Source organism: Coregonus clupeaformis, unplaced genomic scaffold, assembly GCF_020615455.1.
Source record: "Coregonus clupeaformis isolate EN_2021a unplaced genomic scaffold, ASM2061545v1 scaf2541, whole genome shotgun sequence".
NCBI lineage: Eukaryota > Metazoa > Chordata > Actinopteri > Salmoniformes > Salmonidae > Coregonus > Coregonus clupeaformis.
The window spans coordinates 31560-53461 of NW_025535995.1; the positions used below are offsets into that span (position 1 = coordinate 31560).

At 44.1% G+C, this 21902-nt stretch overlaps 2 protein-coding genes across 3 annotated transcripts; one reads left to right on the top strand and one right to left on the bottom strand.

The window, feature by feature from the left end:
- Positions 1–463: 463 nt before the first annotated feature.
- Positions 464–17635, top strand: bcl3 (BCL3 transcription coactivator). Its single transcript, XM_045219623.1, has 8 exons — positions 464–715; positions 1588–1742; positions 9711–9819; positions 14504–14705; positions 15369–15457; positions 15647–15724; positions 15973–16636; positions 16722–17635. The coding sequence occupies exons 1-7, from the start codon at positions 464–466 to the stop codon at positions 16222–16224; spliced, it is 1137 nt and encodes a 378-aa protein (XP_045075558.1). The 3' UTR covers positions 16225–16636; positions 16722–17635.
- Positions 17636–17717: 82 nt separating this feature from the next.
- Positions 17718–21870, bottom strand: tomm40 (translocase of outer mitochondrial membrane 40 homolog (yeast)). 2 transcript variants are annotated; one of them, XM_045219626.1, is made up of 11 exons: positions 21765–21870; positions 21002–21213; positions 20332–20399; positions 20018–20110; positions 19809–19910; positions 19608–19713; positions 19225–19347; positions 19047–19123; positions 18615–18716; position 18563; positions 17718–18453 (listed from the first exon to the last, which is right to left on the bottom strand). In XM_045219626.1, exons 2-11 carry the CDS (start codon positions 21210–21212, stop codon positions 18314–18316), a joined length of 1023 nt encoding a protein of 340 aa, XP_045075561.1. In that variant the 5' UTR covers position 21213; positions 21765–21870; the 3' UTR covers positions 17718–18313. The 2 variants fall into 2 exon arrangements, with proteins under 2 accessions (XP_045075561.1, XP_041758592.2); XM_041902658.2 differs by lacking the exon at position 18563.
- Between the last annotated feature and the right edge of the window lie 32 nt (positions 21871–21902).

The window sequence follows — 21902 nt, forward strand, 5'->3', positions numbered from 1 at the left end:
ATTTGGTTGTGTGAATGAGAGAGAGAGACGGACTATTTGAGTCGGTGCAATAATAGAAGGAATAGCCTACTGATTTTCTTCACTGCAGTTATATTGCAGGTGTGTTACCGTCAGTTAGGTTATTCAAAAGTCGGTTATTGATCATATTCTGTACATTTACTACAAGTCAGTTGTGTGATTTAATATAAGAAGCTTAAATTAGTATCAGTTGACACTAATTTTCTCAATATGAACATTTATGGATTTGGATAATAGCCTCGAGCCATTCTTGTGTTGGCATGGCAAATTACATGATTAAACTCCTAATGCAAAACAACATTTGGATACTTTCGTGGAGAAGGGGACTGTGCCTAGGCTATAGAAAACATAAATTTAATTGACATTTGAGTCACTGCTATGTTTTGAGACTTCAAACACCTGAGGCTGATTCCAGGATACTTGCTTCGTGTTCATGCGGAGGACTATGACTATGAACGATCACAAGAATCAAACCACAGCGCCGCTGGATCTGCGCACCACAACGAGGGAGCGTGGGAGCGGCGCCGAAAGGACTCACACCAGCAAAGGTCGCACCACGGACAGCGGAGTACCCGTCTGGAGGAGAGTGCAGTATCCCGCTGCCCCCCTCACGGAGGATGACTGGCCAAACGGAAATCCCAGCCACACTGTGGAGCCGCTGGAGTATCATTGTGGATCATCGTTGACAAAAGCTCCTGTGAACACAGAAAACCCGGCAGTTCTGGAGCAAAAAACATTCCCGAGCTGCAACTTCTCACAGGCCATTCACTCCGAACCCTGGTGAGAGCAGCACAACAGACAGACAAACACAGGACAGATCTTCCTCGAGGCTTCCTTTTAGGAAACGTCAATTTCCTACCGAATGGGAGACGCCGGAACAGTCACATACGCCACCCGGGAGAGATGGGCGTTTATCCCCCTACAAAAACACAGAGTTGTGCTGCAGACCGACTCCTCCAAATATTTTATTAAAGAGAGATGACGGTTCCTTGGCATCGGTCCCACACAGACAATTGTCCGCCGCCAGCGGTTTTGATAATGGACACCAAAGCATCGATCCGGTTCGTTCAATGCAAGCACTCCGCCCTTACTGTAAGTTAGTCGCCCTTGCAAAAGACAAGTGAAAAAATATTTAAATGAAAGTGTACAGCCCAATTACATTATTATTCACAGTTTATTCCATCGCATTTTCATTAGGCTACAGTTTTTTCCCCCTAATAGAGCAGAACAAAATGCGTAATCATATCAGACAGTCATCTAATAACTGTGTTAATTTGACCACAATCAAAGTTATTGGTTTGAAAGAGAATGTACTGCTGAAGCAGTTAGTGGTCATTTGCCTTTGTCAAACGTTTTTTTCCAGTGGAATGTTCCTTCATAGAATGTGTCATTGTGCAGTGATGGTTAGTCCTGCTTTGGAACCCCAGTCATTGAGAAGCTGTTTCGCCAGCCCTTCCAGTGATAAATGATTGAACTGATTAAAACTTGGATGTCAATGTGTCACCTGTAGTTTCCTTATTTCACAGCATTGTACCAAACATCTCTCTCTATCCCCCCTCGGTCTCCCAGATCCCTTACCCATTCTACTCATTGCACAGCAGATCACCGCTGGTTGTAAACGTGCCCGTCTCTCACCTCCAGTCTTCTCTTTACCCGACGGGACACAACGAACACCTGCTGGCAGATGTTGCCCTGGCGAAGCGCCAAGACGACGACGGCGACACGTATGTTTGCTTTTGAAAACCCTACATGCATTGAACTTCAGTTTAAGTCTCATGAAGCAGATAGGGCCTACAGTAGGACTGTTGCCCTCTGAGGGTTCCTTACTAACCCTTATTTCCTGCTAGGAGCTATGGACTGGGTCGAGTTCAGTAGGTCATTTTCTGTTTTCCATTTCAAAACATTTTACATATGACCCTGATCAGTTAGGTATGTGTTGGAGGGAGAGGAGATGTCACACAGTCTGTGTTGGTTTGTTATGGTCTATGATTCACCTGGCTGTGTTGGTTTGTTATGGTCTATGATTCACCTGGCTGTGTTGGTGGTCTATGATTCACCTGGCTGTGTTGGTTTGTTATGGTCTATGATTCACCTGGCTGTGTGGGTCAATTCACCGCTGTGCTATGATCACCTAACTACCTTACCCCACAACACCCCCACCACATTCTTGATGATTAATGGAGTCGTTATTCTCTGCTCTGCTGCACAGGGAAAGTGTCACTAGGTGAGGGGGATTCTGGGATAGAATTTGACCTCTGTGATCTGTACTGTGTGTGTGTGTGTGTCCTCTTCTGTGTCTGTTTGCATTGTTTGTGTGAGTATTCATAAGGAGACACAGGCTTGTCTCTGGGAGGCTGGGATGACTGTTAGAGTAAGGTGACCAGATTTAAAATATAACGTGCACAGAAGGAAGTATCCCATGGAACTATATTTAACTATACATTTCTGCTACAGTCCTTTCAAATAGTTTATTTATTTATAACACAGACATGATTTAACCCTCCACATTTTTCTTAATTTTAGCCAATCTTGGTAATTTTTTTATCACCCCAGTTTGGTAGCATATGCTATTGGAAAGGTTTTCTGGCAATGTGCATGGTTGTTAATGCAGTTGTTACAATGTATCACTGACCAAATGTTCTCATAGAAGGGAGAAAGCAAGTTTGATACAGGTGGTGAGACTAATTTTACATTGAAATCAGATTTAATACAGCTTTTGATTACTGAAATATCAGCCTTAATTTTAACTTCAGAGTTGCTTTTCTTTCTGGGGTATAATCGGGGACATTTCCGGTACTAGCCGGGGACAGGCCACCAAAATCGGGGACTGTCCCGGAAATCGGGGACGTCTGGTCACCTTATGTTAGAGGTTAAGGAGTGGGTGGGGTACATTCAATCACATGTTAATACCAACCTCACGCACCGATGCCCTCTCCGACCTTCAACACCTAAGCACTCACCCGTTCACTGACAGAACTGAGAGGACGACACAAAGACACTCATGTGACTGAAATCATAAGTCCATCCAGGAATGGCATTGCAAAGTCATTTTACTGTAGTTGAAGTGCTGTGTGTCACTCATTTGCATGCCATCACAACAAACACATGATCGAGAAAGTGGAGACCTGGCGGTGGGTTTCGAGAGACAGCAGTTCCGCTTTGGGATGATTTCATGTGATGTAGAGCCCAGGGACCAGCACTGAAATCAATCATGATGAAAAAACACCTTGCCATCTGATCACAAGATGTTTAAGGAAATGTATCAGTATAAAAGTGCATTTGCATTTCAGTGCTTGTTTTTTTAGTGTCTTTTTTTAATGTACATTTTTTTAAATCAAACAGTACCTAGGCGGTTGCGCTGGGGCTTTTGGGTGCTGTTCTCATGTTTGGGCGCTGCTCTTATGAAGTAAAACTACTTGATGAAGTGGTAGACTGTAAAGAAGTCAACTTCCCTGGCTGGTACCTACTTGTATTGTGGTCTGTCTGACGAAAAGTTAGATTTCAGCCGAAAGACAGCTCCGCTTCTCAGCCCCCCACCATCCCTGTGTGTGTGTGTGCATGCGTGCGTGCTTACGTCAATGGGGTGTTGATCCTCAGTTCTCAGCGCCTCTGAGCCCCTCAGTTTCGGGAAAACCTCTGAGCGTGCGCCTCTCAATGTGTGACTGCGGTTTTCTCAGGTCTTTCTGTATCTTTCTCTTTTATTTTCTCTCTGTGTTTTTATATGAATGAGCTCAAAAACCCAAACATCCGCTCCTCACTTCCTCATTTACCGCTTTCTCTCTCTCTCCCTCATCGATCTCTAACTCACTCACTCCTTATCTCTCGCTCACATTCTCTCACCCCTCTGTGACACGCTCCCATGTTCATCTCTCACCCCTCTGTGACACACTCCCATGTTCATTGTCCATCTAGCTGCTTGAATGCGAGACAGGTGTGTAGGAAGTTAGTGCAGGAACATGGGGACAGTGCATAATGTATTTGTGATGAGTATAGTCATGCTTATAGAATAGAGGTTGGGGATGAAGTTTGTGCAGCAGTTCCTTGCAAACCACATGTATAGTACCCAACAACTTTGGCTCACCGCTATGCTTGGCCAGGGATATGCTTCCAACCCATGCAGACATGTAGGTAGGGGAGGGGTCAATAAACTGGAGGAAGTAGCTATAGTGCTGCCATTGCAAAAACTAACAGGGAACCATGAAGGCTATGTCAGGCTCCAGTCTCAGGGAGTCCCAAGTGGCTCAGTTGGTAGAGCTTGGTGCTTGCAACATCAGAGTTGTGGGTTCAATTCCCACGGGGGACGAGTTTGCAAAAAGTAAGAAATGTATGCACTCACTACTGTTAAGTTTCTCTGGATAAGAGCATCTGCTAAATGACAAAATGTAAAAATAAAATAAAAATAAAATAGATGTATTTAAGTTGGACTGTGGTGTGTTTCTGGATCCCTTTTGTTTAATACGCCTGTCTTAAAGTCATCTCTCTCTCAGCTGGTCTGCTGGCCACAGCAACCCACCTTCCCTCTTCTCCCCCCAAACAGGATACCACATGTACGCCACTGCCAGTCTCTGTCGCTCAGTGTGTGTGTGTGAGCGGCCCAGCACTCCTGCGTCAGTGTGCTTTGTGTTATCTGGGGCTGTGGTCTGCCCCACTTCCAGGAACAGGAGAGAGCGCAGTTTCATCTTGAGAGAAAGAGAAAGAGAGAGAGAGGAACCATGTTAAAGTGTGTGATAATCTCAGACACCTGTTACTAGGTCAGTTAGGTGTTGATAGCTTTTTGAGGAATGTTGGGAGAGGCACTTCGCAGATACTCATCTGGGGACTCTATTGAATCAGAACTGATGCCATCCTTATTGTGCTGCAAGAATGCCAGTTTGTAGTCTACTCACATACTCCACAAATACATGTTTACTATGTGAAGAAAAGACTCTGCTGCATATTCATTCATTCTGCTTCCCTGAGCAGTGGTTTTTGATGGATGACCTATTATCACTGTGATCACTTGAGTGCTAATGTTGATATGGTGGGAGTTTTTAGGCAAATGAAGATGGTAGTGAAAGTGCACTGATTCGGTCAACACCGCTACAGTGAGCTCCGGACAGACATAGGTCTTGGCTATTTGCGCAAGGGAGCCATATCTCAGACTGCCCATCTTAATCTTTTCTTTTTATTGGCCAGTCTGAGATATGGCTTTTTCTTTGCAACTCTGCCTAGAAGGTCAGCATCCCGGAGTCGCCGCTTCACTGTTGACGTTGAGACTGGTGTTTTGCGGGTACTATTTAATGAAGCTGCCAGTTGAGGACCTGTGAGGCGTCTGTTTCTCAAACTAGACACTCTAATGTATTTGTCCTCTTGCTCAGTTGTGCACCAGGGCCTCCCACTCCTCTTTCTATTCTGGTTAGAGCCAGTTTGCGCTGTTCTGTGAAGGGAGTAGTACACAGCGTTGTACAAGATCTTCAGTTTCTTGGCAATTTCTCGCATGGAATAGCCTTCATTTCTCAGAACAAGGACAGACTGATGCGTTTCAGAAGAAAGTTATTTGTTTCTGGCCATTTTGATCCTGTAATCGAACCCACAATTGCTGATGCTCCAGATACTCAACTAGTCTGAAGAAGGCCAGTTTTATTGCTTCTAGTTTTCAGCTGTGCTAACATAATTGCAAAAGGGGTTTCTAAGGATCAATTAGCCTTTTAAAATGATCAACTTGGATTAGCAAACACAACATGCCATTGGAACACAGGAATGATGGTTGCTGATAATGGGCCTCTGTACGCCTATGTAGATAATCCATAAAAAATCAGCCGTTTCCAGCTACAATAGCCCATTTACAACATTAACAATGTCTACACTGTATTTCTGATCAATTTGATGTTCTTTTAATGGACAAATTGCTTTTCTTTCGAAAACAAGGACATTTCTAAGTGACCCCAAACTTTTGAACGGTAGTATGTATGTGTGTATATATATATATATATATTTTAGACTGCTCGACTAAGCAGTCGACTAAATGGGGTCAGCCCTACAGCAGATACACTTGTGAACGTGGTGAGGGGTACTTGTGAACGTGGTGAGGGGTATTTGTACGGTGTGTGGTGATGGGTGGTTCTCACTTATCGGAAAGGGGAGCTTTGAGGAAAGAACCGACACACACACAGCCAAACACAAGTTCTGCTTTTCACACTGATCAGATGGCTGAGTGGCGTCACTGTGCTGTATGGCCGTTACAGTCAGGTCAGATTGCGATAGAGGGGGGGATTAACTGTCACACATGTTTTACTGTTATGAGACTCTGTCTCGTGGTCATCTTCAGTTTGCACCAGTCAGCACAGTGCCGGTCAGAACTACACTTGTATGGAGATGAGTTTAAATTACAAAGACAAACTGGCATCCCTGTTGTCTTTCTCTATGTGAAAGATTGATTTGTGTTTGCTCAAGTTGATCAAGAAATTAGGAAAACAAGGTTGTATTGGCTATGGTTTGTTGACATGTTTTGGTCTGTTACACTAGCTACAGGGATGAGATGGCTGGTTGTGATTGGTTAGACCTGCCATCTGCATTGGCGTCAGTCAAACACCCATTTCCAACCCTCTGGCTCTGTATAATGTTACCACATATCTCAACACCTGTGCTATGCATTGTACGTGTTGTGTTGTGATTGTTTTGTGAAAGATGCATCCATCCAGCCACTAAGTGTGTGTGAATATGAAGGCCTAACGTGACACAGGTTGATCAGGGAGGAACAATGTCTCAATGATCAATGATCGGTCTGTATTAGTAACATACTGCCGTGTATAACACAATATACTCCTAATGCATAATGTTAGGTTTAATTGCTCATAAGTGCAGTTAGGCACGCACCGGTCTTCAAGAGAGGCAATTATGAGATCCACCCAAGGCCATATGCTGATAAGTGTTCCGTTAGGACTTGCCTTAATCAAGATCAGAAAGAATTTCAATGTTTCGGCTTGGCAGCCAAAAATTACTTTAGCTGTCAAGTCTGTCTCTCTCTGCCTGGCAAAACAGAGCTAAGCTGTATGACTGACCTCTCCATATCTCACACACGAGCCCTCTAACATTAGTTGTGAGATATATATATATATATATATATATATGAGAGATTAAAAATATATGAGAGATTAAAAATAAATATATTCAACCTGTGTTCACTTTGTGACGATGCTAAGGGCATTGTTGGCTCAAGCTATGGACTAGTACTAAAATTTATACTGAACAAAAATATAAATGCAACATGCAACAATTTCAAAGATTTTACTGAGTTACAGTTCATATAAGCAAATCAGTCAATTGAAATAAATGTATTAGGCCCTAATCTATGGATTTCACATGACTGGGAATACAGATATGCATTTGTTGATCACAGATTCCTTAAAGGTAGGGGCGTGGATCAGAAAACCAGTCAGTATCTGGTGTGACCACAATTTGCCTGATGCAGCGCAACACATCTCCTTCACAGAGTTGATCAGGCTGTTGATTGTGGAATGTTGTCCCACTCCTCTTCCAGTTGCTGGATATTGGCGAGAACTGGGACACGCCGTTGTACACATCGATCCAGAGCATCCCAAACATGGTCAATGGGTGACATGTCTGGTGAGTATGCAGGTCATGGAAGAACTGGGACATTTTCAGCTTCCAGGAATTGTGTACAGATCCTTGCGACATGGGGCAGTGCATCATCATGCTGAAACATGAGGTGATGGCAGCGGATGAATGGCACAGCAATGGGCCTCAGGATCGTGTCACGGTATCTCTGTGCATTCAAATTGCCATTGATCAAATGTAATTGTGTTCATTGTCCAAAGCTTATGCCTGCCCATACCATAACCCCACCGCCACCATTGGTCACTCTATTTACAAAGTTGACATCAGCAAACCACTCACCAACACAACGCCATACACGTTGTCTGTGGTTGTGAGGTCGGTTGGACGTACTGCCAAATTCTCTAAAACGATGTTGGAGGCGGCTTATGGTAGAGAAATGAACATCCAATTGCACGCTCCCACAACTTGAGACACCTGTGGCATTGTGTTGTGACAAAACTGCACATTTTAGTGGCCTTTTATTGCCCCCAGAACAAGGTGCACTTGTGTAATGATCATGCTGTTTAATCAGCTTCTTGATATGCCACATCTGTCACGTGGATGGATTATCTTGGCAAAGGAGAAATGCTCACTAACAGGGATGTAAACAAATTTGTGAAAAGCTTTTGGAACATTTCTGGGATCTTTTATTTCAGCTCATGAAACATGGGACCAACACTTTACATGTTGTGTTTATATTTTTGTTCAGTGTAGTTATGTGGAGGAATGTATAACATAAACTCACAACTCTCTAAAAGAGAATGACAAATGTTTTGTCTCAGGGACATACCATTTGTATTGTGCAGGCCTGCAGCACGTACCATTTCTGACCAGTGTTAGAAAGCAAACAAGGAGGATGCTGGAGATGAAAGGTTTTCCGCTATGTTTGTTTTGTATAAGAGCTGTCATAGAGTTGTCTTTGAGCAATGCATGATAGATGGTCTCTCTGTGTGTAGGCCTATGTATTTTCTCTATCTTCCATTTCCTCTTTGCAGTATGCAAATATGTTGTTACTCATCTCCTCAGACTGTCTTTAGTTGTATGTGCAGTTGGTAGATATGCCAAACATCAATATGTCTTTAGTCTGTTGTAACTCTGTTTAATGGACAACAGATCAGGAAGTAGTAAAAAAAAAGTTACATTACCGTACATTTGTGCTAACCCCAAAATTCTCTGTGAAGGTACTTTTAAATGATTCTCTCTCAAAATGTCCCTACCCAATTTCCTGTCGTAACCTTTTTTCTCTTGTTCTGTATTTACGATTGATATTCATTGGAGGAAGCTGAAAGACACAGAAAAAAAAACACAGAAAGCCCCTAATAGAGACAGTAGTTCTAATGGTGATTATCTTTCCCAATACAGAGAGGGCTGTGCCATTGTCACTCAACAGGAAATTACATAAAACCAAACGAGTGGTTACTGGAATTAGCTTCTGATAAAAAATATTAGTTTTTTTAAAATCAAGAACTCCTGTCTTTTTCTTCCATGTTTCCATGTTTGCCTCTGTTCTTTCACTTTACATACTATATAAATATCAGTTTCCCAGTCACCTTGATCAGTTTTCAACGGCCTTTGTAATGAGTCACGTACCACAATGCTCTCCTCTCAGCCTAACTGTCAGTTGTGGAGAATCAGGTCATAGGTCAAGTGAAGTTGGCCAGTGCTCAGTCATTCAGTAATATATAGGTTATGGGTTAGCCTGAATTTGTCAAAACATATTGTAGGCTTGTGTAAACTTTATACCGCAGTTGTGTAAAGGTTTTACACACGCCAGCCAGCCATCACATGCCAGTTAATGTGTCAGTCCGACAGTTTGTAGGCCATAGGATTTCTCAGGTCAGTCAATCAGTTCCTATCCTGGCCCAGTGTTAGTTAGCTGGCTTAAAGGTTAGTCAGGGTGTCAGTGGGTTTCTGTGTCAGGACAGATCAGCAGCCACTTTACAATCATGTTGGAGGATGTGAGGATGTTTGTGTGTCATAAATTTATTTGTGCATTTATTGGTTTAAATATCTGAATTTGTGTGTGGAAGAATGTGTATGTGTACCTGTTTTATTTTTGTGTGTAGTTTTCTGACTCAGGTGTGTGTGTGTTAAAGGGCTCTTCACATAGCAGTTGTGCAGGGGCAGGAAGCTCAGGTCCAAAGAATGATCCTTCTCCTGGGACTGGTTCACACAGACCTGGACATCTACAACAACCTGAGACAGGTGAGATACACGCATGAGCACACACAGCTGTGTTTTCAGAAATGTCAGGTCTTTTTGGAGTGTAAAAAATCATATTTTCCCTAACCCCTAAAGCTTTAAATAGCATTTGAAAAAAACTCAGGACCTGAAAAAAGACTTTTCAAAAAAGTTGTTTTCCTACTTTTTCAGGACATTGGGGTCCTGATAATGTAGAAAGACACACACACACACCTGCCACTCACTGAAGACTTCAGAGCACAATAACAAGGAAATGTGTGAAAGAGGAAGTCCTTGATTTCCTCCTCGCCCAGCCACTCTTTACCGTACACAGACAGACACCCATCTCGGCTGCCGGTTATCAGAAGAAATGTAAAGTTTCTGGTTACTTGTGCTTACCGCAGGCCAAAGCCACACGCACAAAACTATTGCTTGGAAGGATGTGCTATGATTGGTATCCTTTGTTCAGGGCTGTGTGTTCTGAAGTGATATTCGTTGTTTTGGGCTCTGTTCTCTTTTCTGTCTGTTGGATTCTATCTTCTGCGCCTATCTCAGTCAATCAATGCCCCATGACCTTTTCCCATCACTTTCAAATGAGCCCTCTTCCCTCCTCCAGCGTGCCACCATGTCCTGTCAATGCCACATCCTCTGCAGCCCTTTTAATCACCCTGAACCCTTGACACACAGAGCTGGGGTTTCAGACAACACATCGCTCACTTACCAGAAATAACGTCGGTACCTTTTGTTGTGTGTTCTCACCGTTGAGGTGAGACTGAGGCATTTACAGTGATATCCTGTCTGTAGTGTATAGTCTAACAGACAAGCTGCATACAATCGTGCCATGTGAGGAGCCAGGTGGAGATTTCAGTCCAGGCTGAGAGACATGATGCTCGCCACAATGTGACTACCAGATAGGGTACTTTTGTTATCTAGCACAGACCTATTGCCAAGCCTGAGAACCAATTTTCGAATTGTTTATTAGATTTGTCAGTGATAATCACAAGTAAAGGACTATATAGGATAGTCTGTAACCCAAAATAAAAATCTTAAACACTGCACAATACTTTTACATAAAGCCTGCAAAGCTCTTTTGACAATGCCAGATGATCATACAAAACAGGACTTTTGGTCCATGCAGAACTTTCTCTAGCAATTCTATTTGTTATGCAGTCCAAACAATACTTCAGTGGTCACTTAATTAAACGGGTTGACAGAGTTAATATCAGTACTGAGAGTTGCATGTGCCATTGTGCGACTACCAGATCGGCTGCAGCACTGGTGCTATGAAACAGCTGTTTGATACTCCCACACTGTCACTACCACTAACCAAACACTGACATCTACTAGCTGGTGCACTTCCCAATTCTCTCTGGCCAATGCTACTCCCATATTAGGTTATGCAAATTCCCTGGAAACTGTTCAGATATTGCAAATGAATGACCATATCCTTGATGCTACTGTTGCCACTTTGTACATTATGCTTTGTGTGTATGCTTGTGGCATGCAGTGTATTGTGTGAGGCTTCTACAGTGCATATGTATGTGCACTTAGTATCCTCATTCCGAGAAGTCACATGACACCCCCCCTGCTCTGTGCTGTTTCTCAACATATGTTGTTGCTGAGGTTTAGAGGGTAGAATCAGGGACTTTCCCTTTCTGCGCTAGTCTCTATCTCTCTGTCTCTCTGTGATCTTATCTCAGTACATGGTGAGTTGACCCCTCCTATAACTGCATAAATTATACAAATGACACCTCACAATTATATCTCTAAATAACTTGTAATATGAGCTCTTCCATGGTATGGGCCTTTGTTAGTCTTTCCTGGGAAGTTGCACAACTAGAACATGAACAGGTCATACCAGGAGGTACACCCTATGCACACCTTTAGTTTCTCTTACTGTTTTTACCTCCTCCCCCTTTTTCTTTATATCCTTATCTTTGTCTGGCACACAATCACCGTTCCCTCCACTCCTCTGTTCTTCTGGTTTATCAGCTCATTTCATTGGAATGCAACTCTGTGGACATAGCCAGCAGGGGAGAGGGAAGGGATTTTCCCCCTCTTATCCTGTCTTTCCCCTTGCCTCCTGTCTACCGCTTCCGGCTATTCCTCTCCCTGGCTTTCCTACCCTATGCTCCGCCTTCTGTCCCTCCCCATTCTCTGCCCCCCCCTTATCTGCGCTGTTTTTGTTTGTCATTCTGGAATGGCTTACAGGAAGCTAGTAGTAAACTCAGTGAACTTTGGAGTGTTTTTGGACCATCATAAAAGCCTTGATTTGACCTGTGCCTTGGATAGTATTGTGACATGTTGATGGTTACGTCCTTTACGGCTTTATGTTCAGCGACATTTTAGGATGTACAAGAAGACTGAGTCAGACTGTGTTGGTAGTTCATGGGAGGTCAAACACTAGTGTGTGTGTGATCAGTCATGAGTCACTGAGGATTCAGGGAAATAGGAGTGTTTTCTCAGGAAGTGAGGGCCACTGGCATTGAGACATTGGAGGAATTTCACCAGTGTGTTTTCTCCCGCCACTGCTTCTGTGTTTTACTCCTGTTCTTTACTGGAACATAGCCTCACACACACACACACTGTAGTTAGGTGCTTTTCCTGAATCAAAAGTGAAACTAAATTAACATCATACTGACCACTGAGATTGTTCAGTATGATAGATTCCAGATCAAGTGACTTCCCTAAACCCTTTCTGCATGTCTCTGGACATTGGACCACTGACAAAGTTAACATGGTTATCAATCGGGTTTTACGAATCAATTAATCATTCGCCATCGTCTCTGGAAGATACTGGATTGCTCAAGTGCTTTGAGTAAATTTGAATCGGCAATCCCCTGCATAGTGGTATGTCTCTGGAATCACCTGGGCCGGGTCCCAGGCTTTCCAACACAACATGGGCTGTCCTGGTCACCTGAGACCAAAACATTGATCACATCAGACCTGGCTAGAAATAGCATTCCTTCTCTTTCAAATACTTTAGGTGCACCTAATTTTTAAACAAGAAAAAAAACTTTTGGGGTTGTATCTTCACACTGACCTTGGTGGATGCCATTTCCTAGCTTTTTTTGGACTTTGATGGTGTGTTTACCATCATGTGTGGCGTTTTTGTGGTCCTCTGTAGCTCAATTGGTAGAGCATGGCGCTTGTAACGCCAGGGTAGTGGGTCCACACCATATGAAAAGATGCACATGACTGTAAGCATAAGTAATGTTGATAAAGCCAGAAGCGCTCCTGACTGCGGCTCTGGTCAATAAGAATTTGTTCGCACATGTTGCTTGTAAAAGAGTGTTGATGGTATAAACAGATAGAAAAAAACAAAAATGCGTGCAAAAGTTGGCATTTATAAAAACTGAACTTGACGTTAAAATGTGCTCACCTTCCCGCAAACTTTAGACCATGCGTACACACATTTTCTAGTGGCAAGTAGACTAGTATTTTGTGCAAATGGGGGATATGATGGACACGCTTATTCATAATAAACAGGTTAATAACAACATGCAATCATTTGCCGTTAGTGAGGAGAGAATCTTTGCATTTTAATTTAATTTTTTTTGAAATAGGCATCTATTTTCTGGGCTATTATTTATTTAATTTCCATGATCATTGCATAATAAATTCCTCACCTTTTCTGTGATGGTTCATACTCACGAGGTAGCATATAGGCCTACAACAAGGATATCATTTGTCCCATCTGTTGTTTTGGACCCACTTCACAATAGTAAATAGACAAGCTATTTCAAGTATTTTGCTCTATGCCACCCGATCCGAATCGCAGTTTATTAATGATGGAACAGACGGTTGTAGGTTACTTCTGTAGCTTAAGTCTGAATACTGCAATTTCACATTTCTCGAGTAGACAATATTGCATTTATACACAATACATATTTTCATAACCATTGCAGAATACATTCTTCACCTTTTCTGGCCATGATGGGTTCATATTCCCTAAGTAGCCATAACCTACAATAAATTACCACGCACATCTCTAATTTAATTGGGCCGATTAGATACGCTATTGTGTCAAGTATTTTGCTCTTTGCATCAAAGTAAGCATGGTTTATAACATGCAGTAGAATTTAACAGGTGAACAGACAGTTAATGTGTATGGCTACCACTAAGTAGACAATGTTACAGAATTCGGGCAGTGCAGCATAGGTTTGAGAAAAAGTAAATGCTAAACATTAGGCCCTATTTAATTCAAACGATATGTTTACAGGTCCACAGCAATTTGCAATTGTTGTTGTCTTACATAAACTGTCTTCCAGATAGCCTAGGCCTACAGCAAATGTCACTGAAAAAGTTTATCATTATGCCATCACCTCCAAAGACATTTGATCAAGTTCGCTATTGCCATTTCCTTTAGAAAACGGCCTCGCCTAATTCGAATACTTTCAAAGTATACAGCAAATAAGGGCGTTATTGTCACCATAAAAGGAGAATGATGGGTGTTTTCCAGGCGGAGTTTTAATGTTCGTTCACACGCCCAGTTTCAGGACGGGTCTATAACGGGAAATACGCGTATGTATGGCGTGCGCCAAGTTTATAAATCTCTATTTTTGTACGTGCGCAGTCTTTTCAGAAATGTTGCACGCAGATATTTAGTGTGACATTTATGCAACGGTTATGAGGCCCCTGGTTTTAAAATGTTATTGTTTAATGAGATTGTCTAAAGATTCATTTTCTATCACCCTCTTTATCTCAGACCCCTCTTCATCTGGCTGTGATTACCCATCAGGCCCAACTGGTGGGGGCGTTGCTACGTGCGGGTGCTGACCCGGGGGCTCTGGACCGTAACGGTCAGACAGCGGTCCACCTCTGCTGTGAACACGGTCAGCAGGCCTGCCTCTCTGTGGTCCTTTCCCACCCCTCCATCTTGAATTGCCTGGAGGTCAGGAACTATGAGGGTAAGTTACTACTACTTTGGGCTCAATTCCATTTCAATTGAGACAATTCAGGGGATTAGTTTAAATCCATATCAATGTGGCATAATTGACAGTCTGTTTCTGCTATAGCCAGCTCCTTTGTGGTAGTCATGCCAGACATGAAAATGACTTGGCTAAAACAGTAACAGATCTAGGATGTATACTACTACCCCAAATAAAGCCAGTAAACCCCACACAATGTTTACAACATTCACGCCTAATATATGGAAATTCCCATATTGATGTGGGAATATTTGTGAGTTGCGACTGATACTAACCTTATATGTGGCACACATTACAAATTGTCGCTTGACTGACTTAAGTTGTGTAAATTGAGAAGAATTGCACTGAAAGTGACCTACCCATTTGACATGATTAGAGCTTAATCCACTGTTATTACTTATCACATATCCCCCGTTTGACTCATGCAATGGGTCCCATGGTGGTGGGTGTGTGAGGCAGAGAGGGGGGGGAAGAGGGCATTTCCTGCTGTGGTGGTCTGTGTGTCAGTGTGACAAGTCTGGGCACAGCATGGTTTGCCTTGTACTCAAAACAGCAGAAAGCCCCCTAGAATACACATGGGCTCTGGAGCGTGTGCATGTGATTCTCTCCCTAACTGCTTATCGTTTCCCCCACTCTCTCCAGGCCTCACCCCTCTCCATCTAGCTGTACAGGGTGGACACAAGGAGCTGGCCAGAATGCTGCTGGATGCTGGGGCGGACATCAACGCAATGGTCAGTCACCTTCTTCCACCACCTCTAACCCTCCACCTCTCCCCTTAATGCTGGGGCATTTCAAATGGGCTTCGAGTTATTCTGGCATACTGAACCTACTGTATCATCCAATTACTCAATACCAGGTAATACTCATGACATTAAATACAGGTCCACTTTACTGAGTGTCCCCATGCTCCTCTCTCTAAGGACATCAAGAGTGGCCGCAGTCCTCTCATACACGCAGTAGAGAATCACAATATGGACATGGTGCACTTCCTCATAGAGGTAAGGCTACGTGATGTGACTCAGCTGTTCTACTGAAGTCACCTCGTCTATATTTAAATGGTCTGTAGCTCCTCCCCTGTAGGTTTCTCTTTCCTTCCAGGGAAGATTATATACAAGAAATAAAGGTGATTCTGTTTTGTTACACATCGCCATTAAAGCCTGACCATGTTATTTATTTTTCCTCCTCCCTCTTTTTATTTATTCTCATCAATCTCCCGCTTCTCTCTGTCCTCTCTCCTCCTCATCAGAATGACTGTAATGTGAATGGCCAGTCGTACAGTGGGAACACGGCCCTGCACAGTGCCTGTGGGCGAGGCCAGGTGGACACAGTCAGGCTGCTACTGAAGAACAGAGCCGACAACAGTGTGAAGAACTACCACAATGACACCCCCAACGATGGTGGCCAAGAACAAGAGGTGAGGGAGGAGAGAACTAATATACTGAATCTATGTAAGAGGAATGGTCATTTTTTCCCCTCTCCGTTTCACGCCAATCAATAGCTTTACAGAGATGTGTAGGAAAATAAAAACTGAAGTTAGTGGGTTAAATGAACGATAGTGTGGACATAGGACTGAACTAATCCTTGTGGGTGCTTCCCTCTAGTGGCTGTACCTAATACCTCACAACGGCGGCAAAGCAACAACAAACTGACAATGACAAACTGTACCAACAATAAAACACACAAATAATCAAAGGAATGCTATATCAGTAGCAGGCCACAGAGATGCCGTGAACTCACTAGTTGTCATTGCAGCACTGTTAATGTGTCCTCTCAGGTAACCGAACCATTTTGATCTCTCTCTCAGGTAACCGATGTACTACGAGGGAAGGGCTCCAGAAACCAGCAGCCCAAAGCTCAGCAGTGTGTACCAGCCTCACCACACAGGAGCACACCCCACTCACAGAACAGAGGTAATGGTGAGACGAGCACGCACTTATACATTTATGTGCATTCGGGCACACAGTAAACTCATCACAACCCCTTCTCTGTCCCCAGGTTCCCCATCTCCCAGCCTTTCACCATTGGCCACTCCCACAGCTTCGCCTCTTCACCGCAGCGCGTCCCATTCCCCCAGGGCGCCTCCCACCCCCTCTCCCCACAGCCAATCAGCAGAGAGCCTGTCAGGCCGCCAGTCTCCACTGAAGATCCAGGAGAGCGAGCAGCTTGGCTCCAACATGATGACTGCAGTGGACATCAGCCTGGCCCAGAGAAGGAGCTACTCACTGACCCACAGCTACCCTCCAGTAATTCACCACCAGTCCCCCATCACTGATGCTCAAATAGGACCTTTACTAGCCTACTACTCCCCTGGAGTCCAGAGACATCTTTATCCAGAGCTTCCCTTTATCCTGCTCCACACCAACATCCCTCACCCAGCCACTGTCTCTCCCGCCTCCCAAATAACCCCTGGCCAATCCTGGCCCTCCAGCGACCAGATGTCTCCATCACGAGCGTCAGAAGCAGCGTGGGCAGAGGTAACAGTTGACAAAGAGGTGCGCTTTCAGTGTCCCTGCTGAGTTAGGTTCCACCACTGTTTGGTGAGTAGAAGGACTTGAGCTTGAAACAAGAAGGAACAGTTGTTTGTTTACTACTGTTGGACTATAGAGCCTATGCCAGTATGATTATGTACCTCTAGCTCTCAGCTGGATGCATTTGTCATCTGACTGCACATGGATTTGTAAAGAGACTAATGCAATGAAACCTACACTGGAAGAATGAATGTTATTGCAGTTTCCTAAATAGACTTCATTCAGAACTGTTGTCACCGTGTGTGATGAGCTGTTTCGAAACTGGAGCTCCACCAGGTCTTGAATGTTACCGCCTTACTTGAAATTCATGATTATTTTTCAGGTTAACTTTGTTGTTTACTTTGAATAATATTTTTCTACATAAAGTTATTTTCCAATGCACTGCTATTTCTTCTCATGCATAGCACCACACGGACACATGCACAATCTGTCCTTAATGGTCTTTAACAACGTCATCAAAAGCCAAAGATACAAAAGTAGTTTATTTCTGATTCTAAATACATTTCATAATCATATTGTCACGGTCTGGTGAAAACCCCAACTCCATTTCTGCCAATTTCATTTTTGTTACATGTATTGAAAGCAGTAACTCCACTCAATGTACTTTGAACATTTCATGACTCTAGGACCAAGACAATGTATTCAAAATGCTTCTGAAGTTTGGTAATTGTATGTTCGTTAATGGTAAAATACAGCAGTTATTTTGCTTTCATTTCCTGAATAGTTTACTTTCCAGAAAAAGAAAAACACAGCCATTTTTTTTACACTGGCAAAAATTGAGATAGAGGTTCATCAGACAGCGACGATACGTTGGACTGCATCACATGATGCTCTCTATTCTTTGGGTATCACATATATACCATAAGGAAAGCACATGTACTACAATATGTAGGCCTGGCTCCTTGGTATAGAGTAGCCCCCTCGCTCACTCTTTGCCCCACAATTCACAGTATAGGAGAGTCTCTGAATCCAGTAGATACATACATGACAAGCCCAGGTCCATGTGTGTGTCTGCTGGTCCAAGCGTGGCCCAGTGTGTTGGAGGTGGTATGTGGCGGTCTAGCCAACGGTGACGCTGAAGCCGCACTGGAACTTGTTCTTCTTTTGGTTGAGGAAGGCTCCCAGGGCCAGGGAGAGGGGCAGGGGCAGCAGCTTCTTCTCCAGGACCGCCCCCACCACCCAGTTACTGTCTACTGAACCTGGACAGACAGAGGAGGGGGAAACGGGAGGGACTGATCAGGAAATGATTCAGACCTGGGACAACAGGTGGATGAACTCTGGCCAATCAATGACAATGGATCAATTAACCCTTGAGGGCTGAATGAATAGCTGTGTTGTAGAGGAACCGACAGTGGCTTACCTTTAAAAGCAGGTTGGCTTTAGGGAGGTCCAGCTGGTAACCAAACGATACTGCGGTCTCCTGCGTCCGCATGCTGCCCTCAAACTCCACCCCCAGCTGCAGCTGAGTTGGTAGAAGGACAACAAGATGGTCTCACAAACACAAAAACAGACCTAGCACTGTGGTGCTACATCGCCTCAAGTATTTCAGTGGGCTAACACCTCCCTGTCAGAAAAGGAGTGGTCCATTAGCATGGTCCCAGATATTCCACTAAGCGCTCAACTCATTGGAGAGAGATGGTACTGTGCCTATAGTTATGGTCTGCTCTAGAGATGGTAGGCTACCAGTGGATTCCCAAACTATTTTGCACAGTGATCCACATTAAAGCTAGAGGAGTTTTGTGGTCTAGACTGGGGGCAAGGTAGAGGTGATAGGATGGCTTTGTTTGGGTACCTGGTCATTGGCTCTGTGGTAGTACGTTGCATGAGCACCAGCGCCTCCTAGAGTCAACGTGGCAACATAATTATTGCCTGGAGGAAAAACAAGAATATTAATCTCAGTGACCTGACCAGTAAAAAACTCCTGGCTCTAACAGAGGGTGAGGTTGAGGCGGTGTGGGCGTGGGTCTCACCTGTGTATCTGCCCATTAGGGAGGTGACTGCTCCCTCCTCCCCAGGCCTCCGGTGGTAGACCAGCTCTCCTCCCAACGCCAGGGCTGGACTGATAGACTGGAGATAGTGAGCCACGATAATACCTGAGGGACAGCAACATCTTCATCACCATCATAGATGTTACAGTAGAGCACAAGAATAGAAGGACTAATGTCTAAATAATAACCAGCCTGTTCACTGTTTACAGAGGCCATCATAACGTGTGATCAAAATGCCTGGGTAACGAGAGCATTATTGCTGTAAGTGATGAAGCTTCCACCCAAATGTGCTTGTAGGAGAGATGGGTCGTTTTGCAGCATCATGGACCACCAGTGAAGTATTGATGATGAGAAAACAATCCTACCAGAGCCGAGGAGGACGTCTGGGTTGCCCAGGGTAACAGCAGAGGTGAAGTTGTCGCCACGGTACTCCATGTCACACTGCCAGTTCACAAACTTGTGCTGCTGAGTCTGTTGAAATAACACACAGATTAATAAACAGTAAGTCAATATACATAAACTTTCTGATCCTGGTGTGGCCTTCCCCGCTCTTCACGGTGACGTACCTGGATGGCTATTTTGGAGCGCACAGCGCTGGTGAGCTGGTGGATAACCTGGGCATTCAGACTACCAGTGTTGTCCATGTCTCCCACCATGACTGGGAAGGACTGGGGAGGGTTTCAACACATACAACAATATTATTAGAGTATAATAATATTAGGGATAAAGTGGCTGAGGGATGTTTTCCAGACCAGACAAGTGACAGTTAACTTACCTCAGCAGGTCCTGTCTGTTGAGTGCCCACGTAGGTGGCACCGAACCGGTAGCCAGATTCAGCCAAGGTGCTGAGAGTGACTGTATGACTGACCTGTAGAACAGATACAGCAGACATCCAATAAAGTGGAAAACAATATAGTATTCTGATCCATATGAAATAGGACAATCACCACCTTGAGCTTTACAGCCTTGAGGGTCAGATAGTTCCTTTTCATTGTATAATAGCTCGCACAGAATGCAGACTATAACGCTGGCTTTAACTTACTGCCTGTGGCTGCATCTAAAATATATTCCTCTAGCTCCACAACTGACCTGGAAGTGATTGCTCAGGCCCTTGTTGACCACCAGTCGCACTCCTTCCATCTGGATGGGGAACACCTCTGAAATGGCGTTAGAATCATAGATAGTTATCTGTCCCAATTTGGCGTCTATGAGAGCAAGGGCGGCACCATTGAGGCCATCTCCACTAATTCTGAGTTGGTAAACAAACTGAAAGGGTGCAATCTGCCACATGGAGTGAGTTGTTTGAACAGGTATAAAGGCATGGTTGGCGATTTACTGACACCTGCAGTAATGGAATGTTTGCTCACAAGTATAATTCATTGGCTGATCCCTCCTGATGACCTGGAAGGAATTACGTGATCCTTCCTTAACCCATAGCAAGTCCCACCCAGTTGACTGTTTCAAAATGGTGAAAGTCCTCAATGGTGCTGCCCATGCTAAAACTGGCTTTTGGGCACTAGAGTTGTCCAAGTCTATAGTTAGAACAGAAACTGTTCAATGCAAACATCATCTACTTTTAACCCAATCTAAAATATGGGCCAGAAAAAAATACTGAGGAAAAACACACCTCTCAAATAAATAATAGCGCATCAAATCTGCCCTGTCACTGCCCAGCATATTCGAACAGGAAGGATGCACCTGTACAACTCTGATGATGTACCGCATAACTCATCATGACATGACTGTGTATGATCCTTACCTTTGCACTTGCGATGACACTCTTCATAGGTACCAGGGTTGGGGAGGGGGCTCCCTGTCTCACCTGCTGGCTGACCGGGGGCAGGAACGGGAGAGACGGAGGGCATGGAGAACCCTGGGGGGACTGACACCAACCCAGGGGCCCCCTGGACACTAACACTGCCTGGGGCAGGGGGCGGAGGGGGGGAGCTGGCAGCCAACACACTGCCCATGCTGAAAAAGGATGAGAGAGAGAGAGACAGAAAAAGAGAAGGGGTGAGATACTTGAGACACAACGAAAGGAAAGCCTCCTTATGTTATGTAAATAGTTACTAGCTAGTGGCTAGTTATCCAACTCTATGCATTAACTGGGTCAAAGAGTAGCACAGCTAGGTAAAGGCCAAAGGGTATTTAAGCTACACATGTAGCTAGATAGCATATGCCCACCCATCCACCCATACCAACCACAATCACCTTTCGTTTTGGCTTTAAGTAACCATCTGTCTTATGTAACCATACCAAACAGTTAGATACTGTATCATACTTAACGGAGTGTCTCGGATTTACGAACAGAATAAAACGAAATGCTCTGAGACCTGGTTGACTTGACTGACGGTCACTGACTGCGCTAACCGTTAGTTTGCTAATGATGCTAGCGATCACAATTGCTGCGCTGTACATGCAGACAAAACTGTAACATCATCAGCTCCATGTAATAAAGACATCGTTTTTACAGTTGTCCGTTTCATGCAACTATCATTAAAATGTGTTAGCGAGCTACTCACGTTAACTGTTAGTGCGTGTCCGGCGTTAATTCTAGCTACACACCGGCAAAGTTGAACGACAACCTTCCGGTGCACGTTTAGACCCGCCCACCGTCCCCTATAAACCCGTGGATTGGGTACTGTAACTACAAACTCCAC

What these genes read in the sequence shown, in the direction of transcription:
- bcl3 (XM_045219623.1), top strand. Translation starts at nt 464, where the DNA reads ATGACTATGAACGATCACAAGAATCAAACCACAGCGCCGCTGGATCTG. An exon ending in TCTACAACAACCTGAGACAG is followed by an intron (nt 9,820 to 14,503) that starts GTGAGATACACG and finishes TCTTTATCTCAG; the next exon opens with ACCCCTCTTCATCTGGCTGT. An exon ending in GGAGGTCAGGAACTATGAGG is followed by an intron (nt 14,706 to 15,368) that starts GTAAGTTACTAC and finishes CACTCTCTCCAG; the next exon opens with GCCTCACCCCTCTCCATCTA.
- tomm40 (XM_045219626.1), bottom strand. Translation starts at nt 21,212, where the DNA reads ATGGGCAGTGTGTTGGCTGCCAGCTCCCCCCCTCCGCCCCCTGCCCCA. An exon ending in CCTAATGGGCAGATACACAG is followed by an intron (nt 19,124 to 19,224) that starts GTGAGACCCACG and finishes TTTTTCCTCCAG; the next exon opens with GCAATAATTATGTTGCCACG. An exon ending in ACCACAGAGCCAATGACCAG is followed by an intron (nt 18,717 to 19,046) that starts GTACCCAAACAA and finishes CTACCAACTCAG; the next exon opens with CTGCAGCTGGGGGTGGAGTT.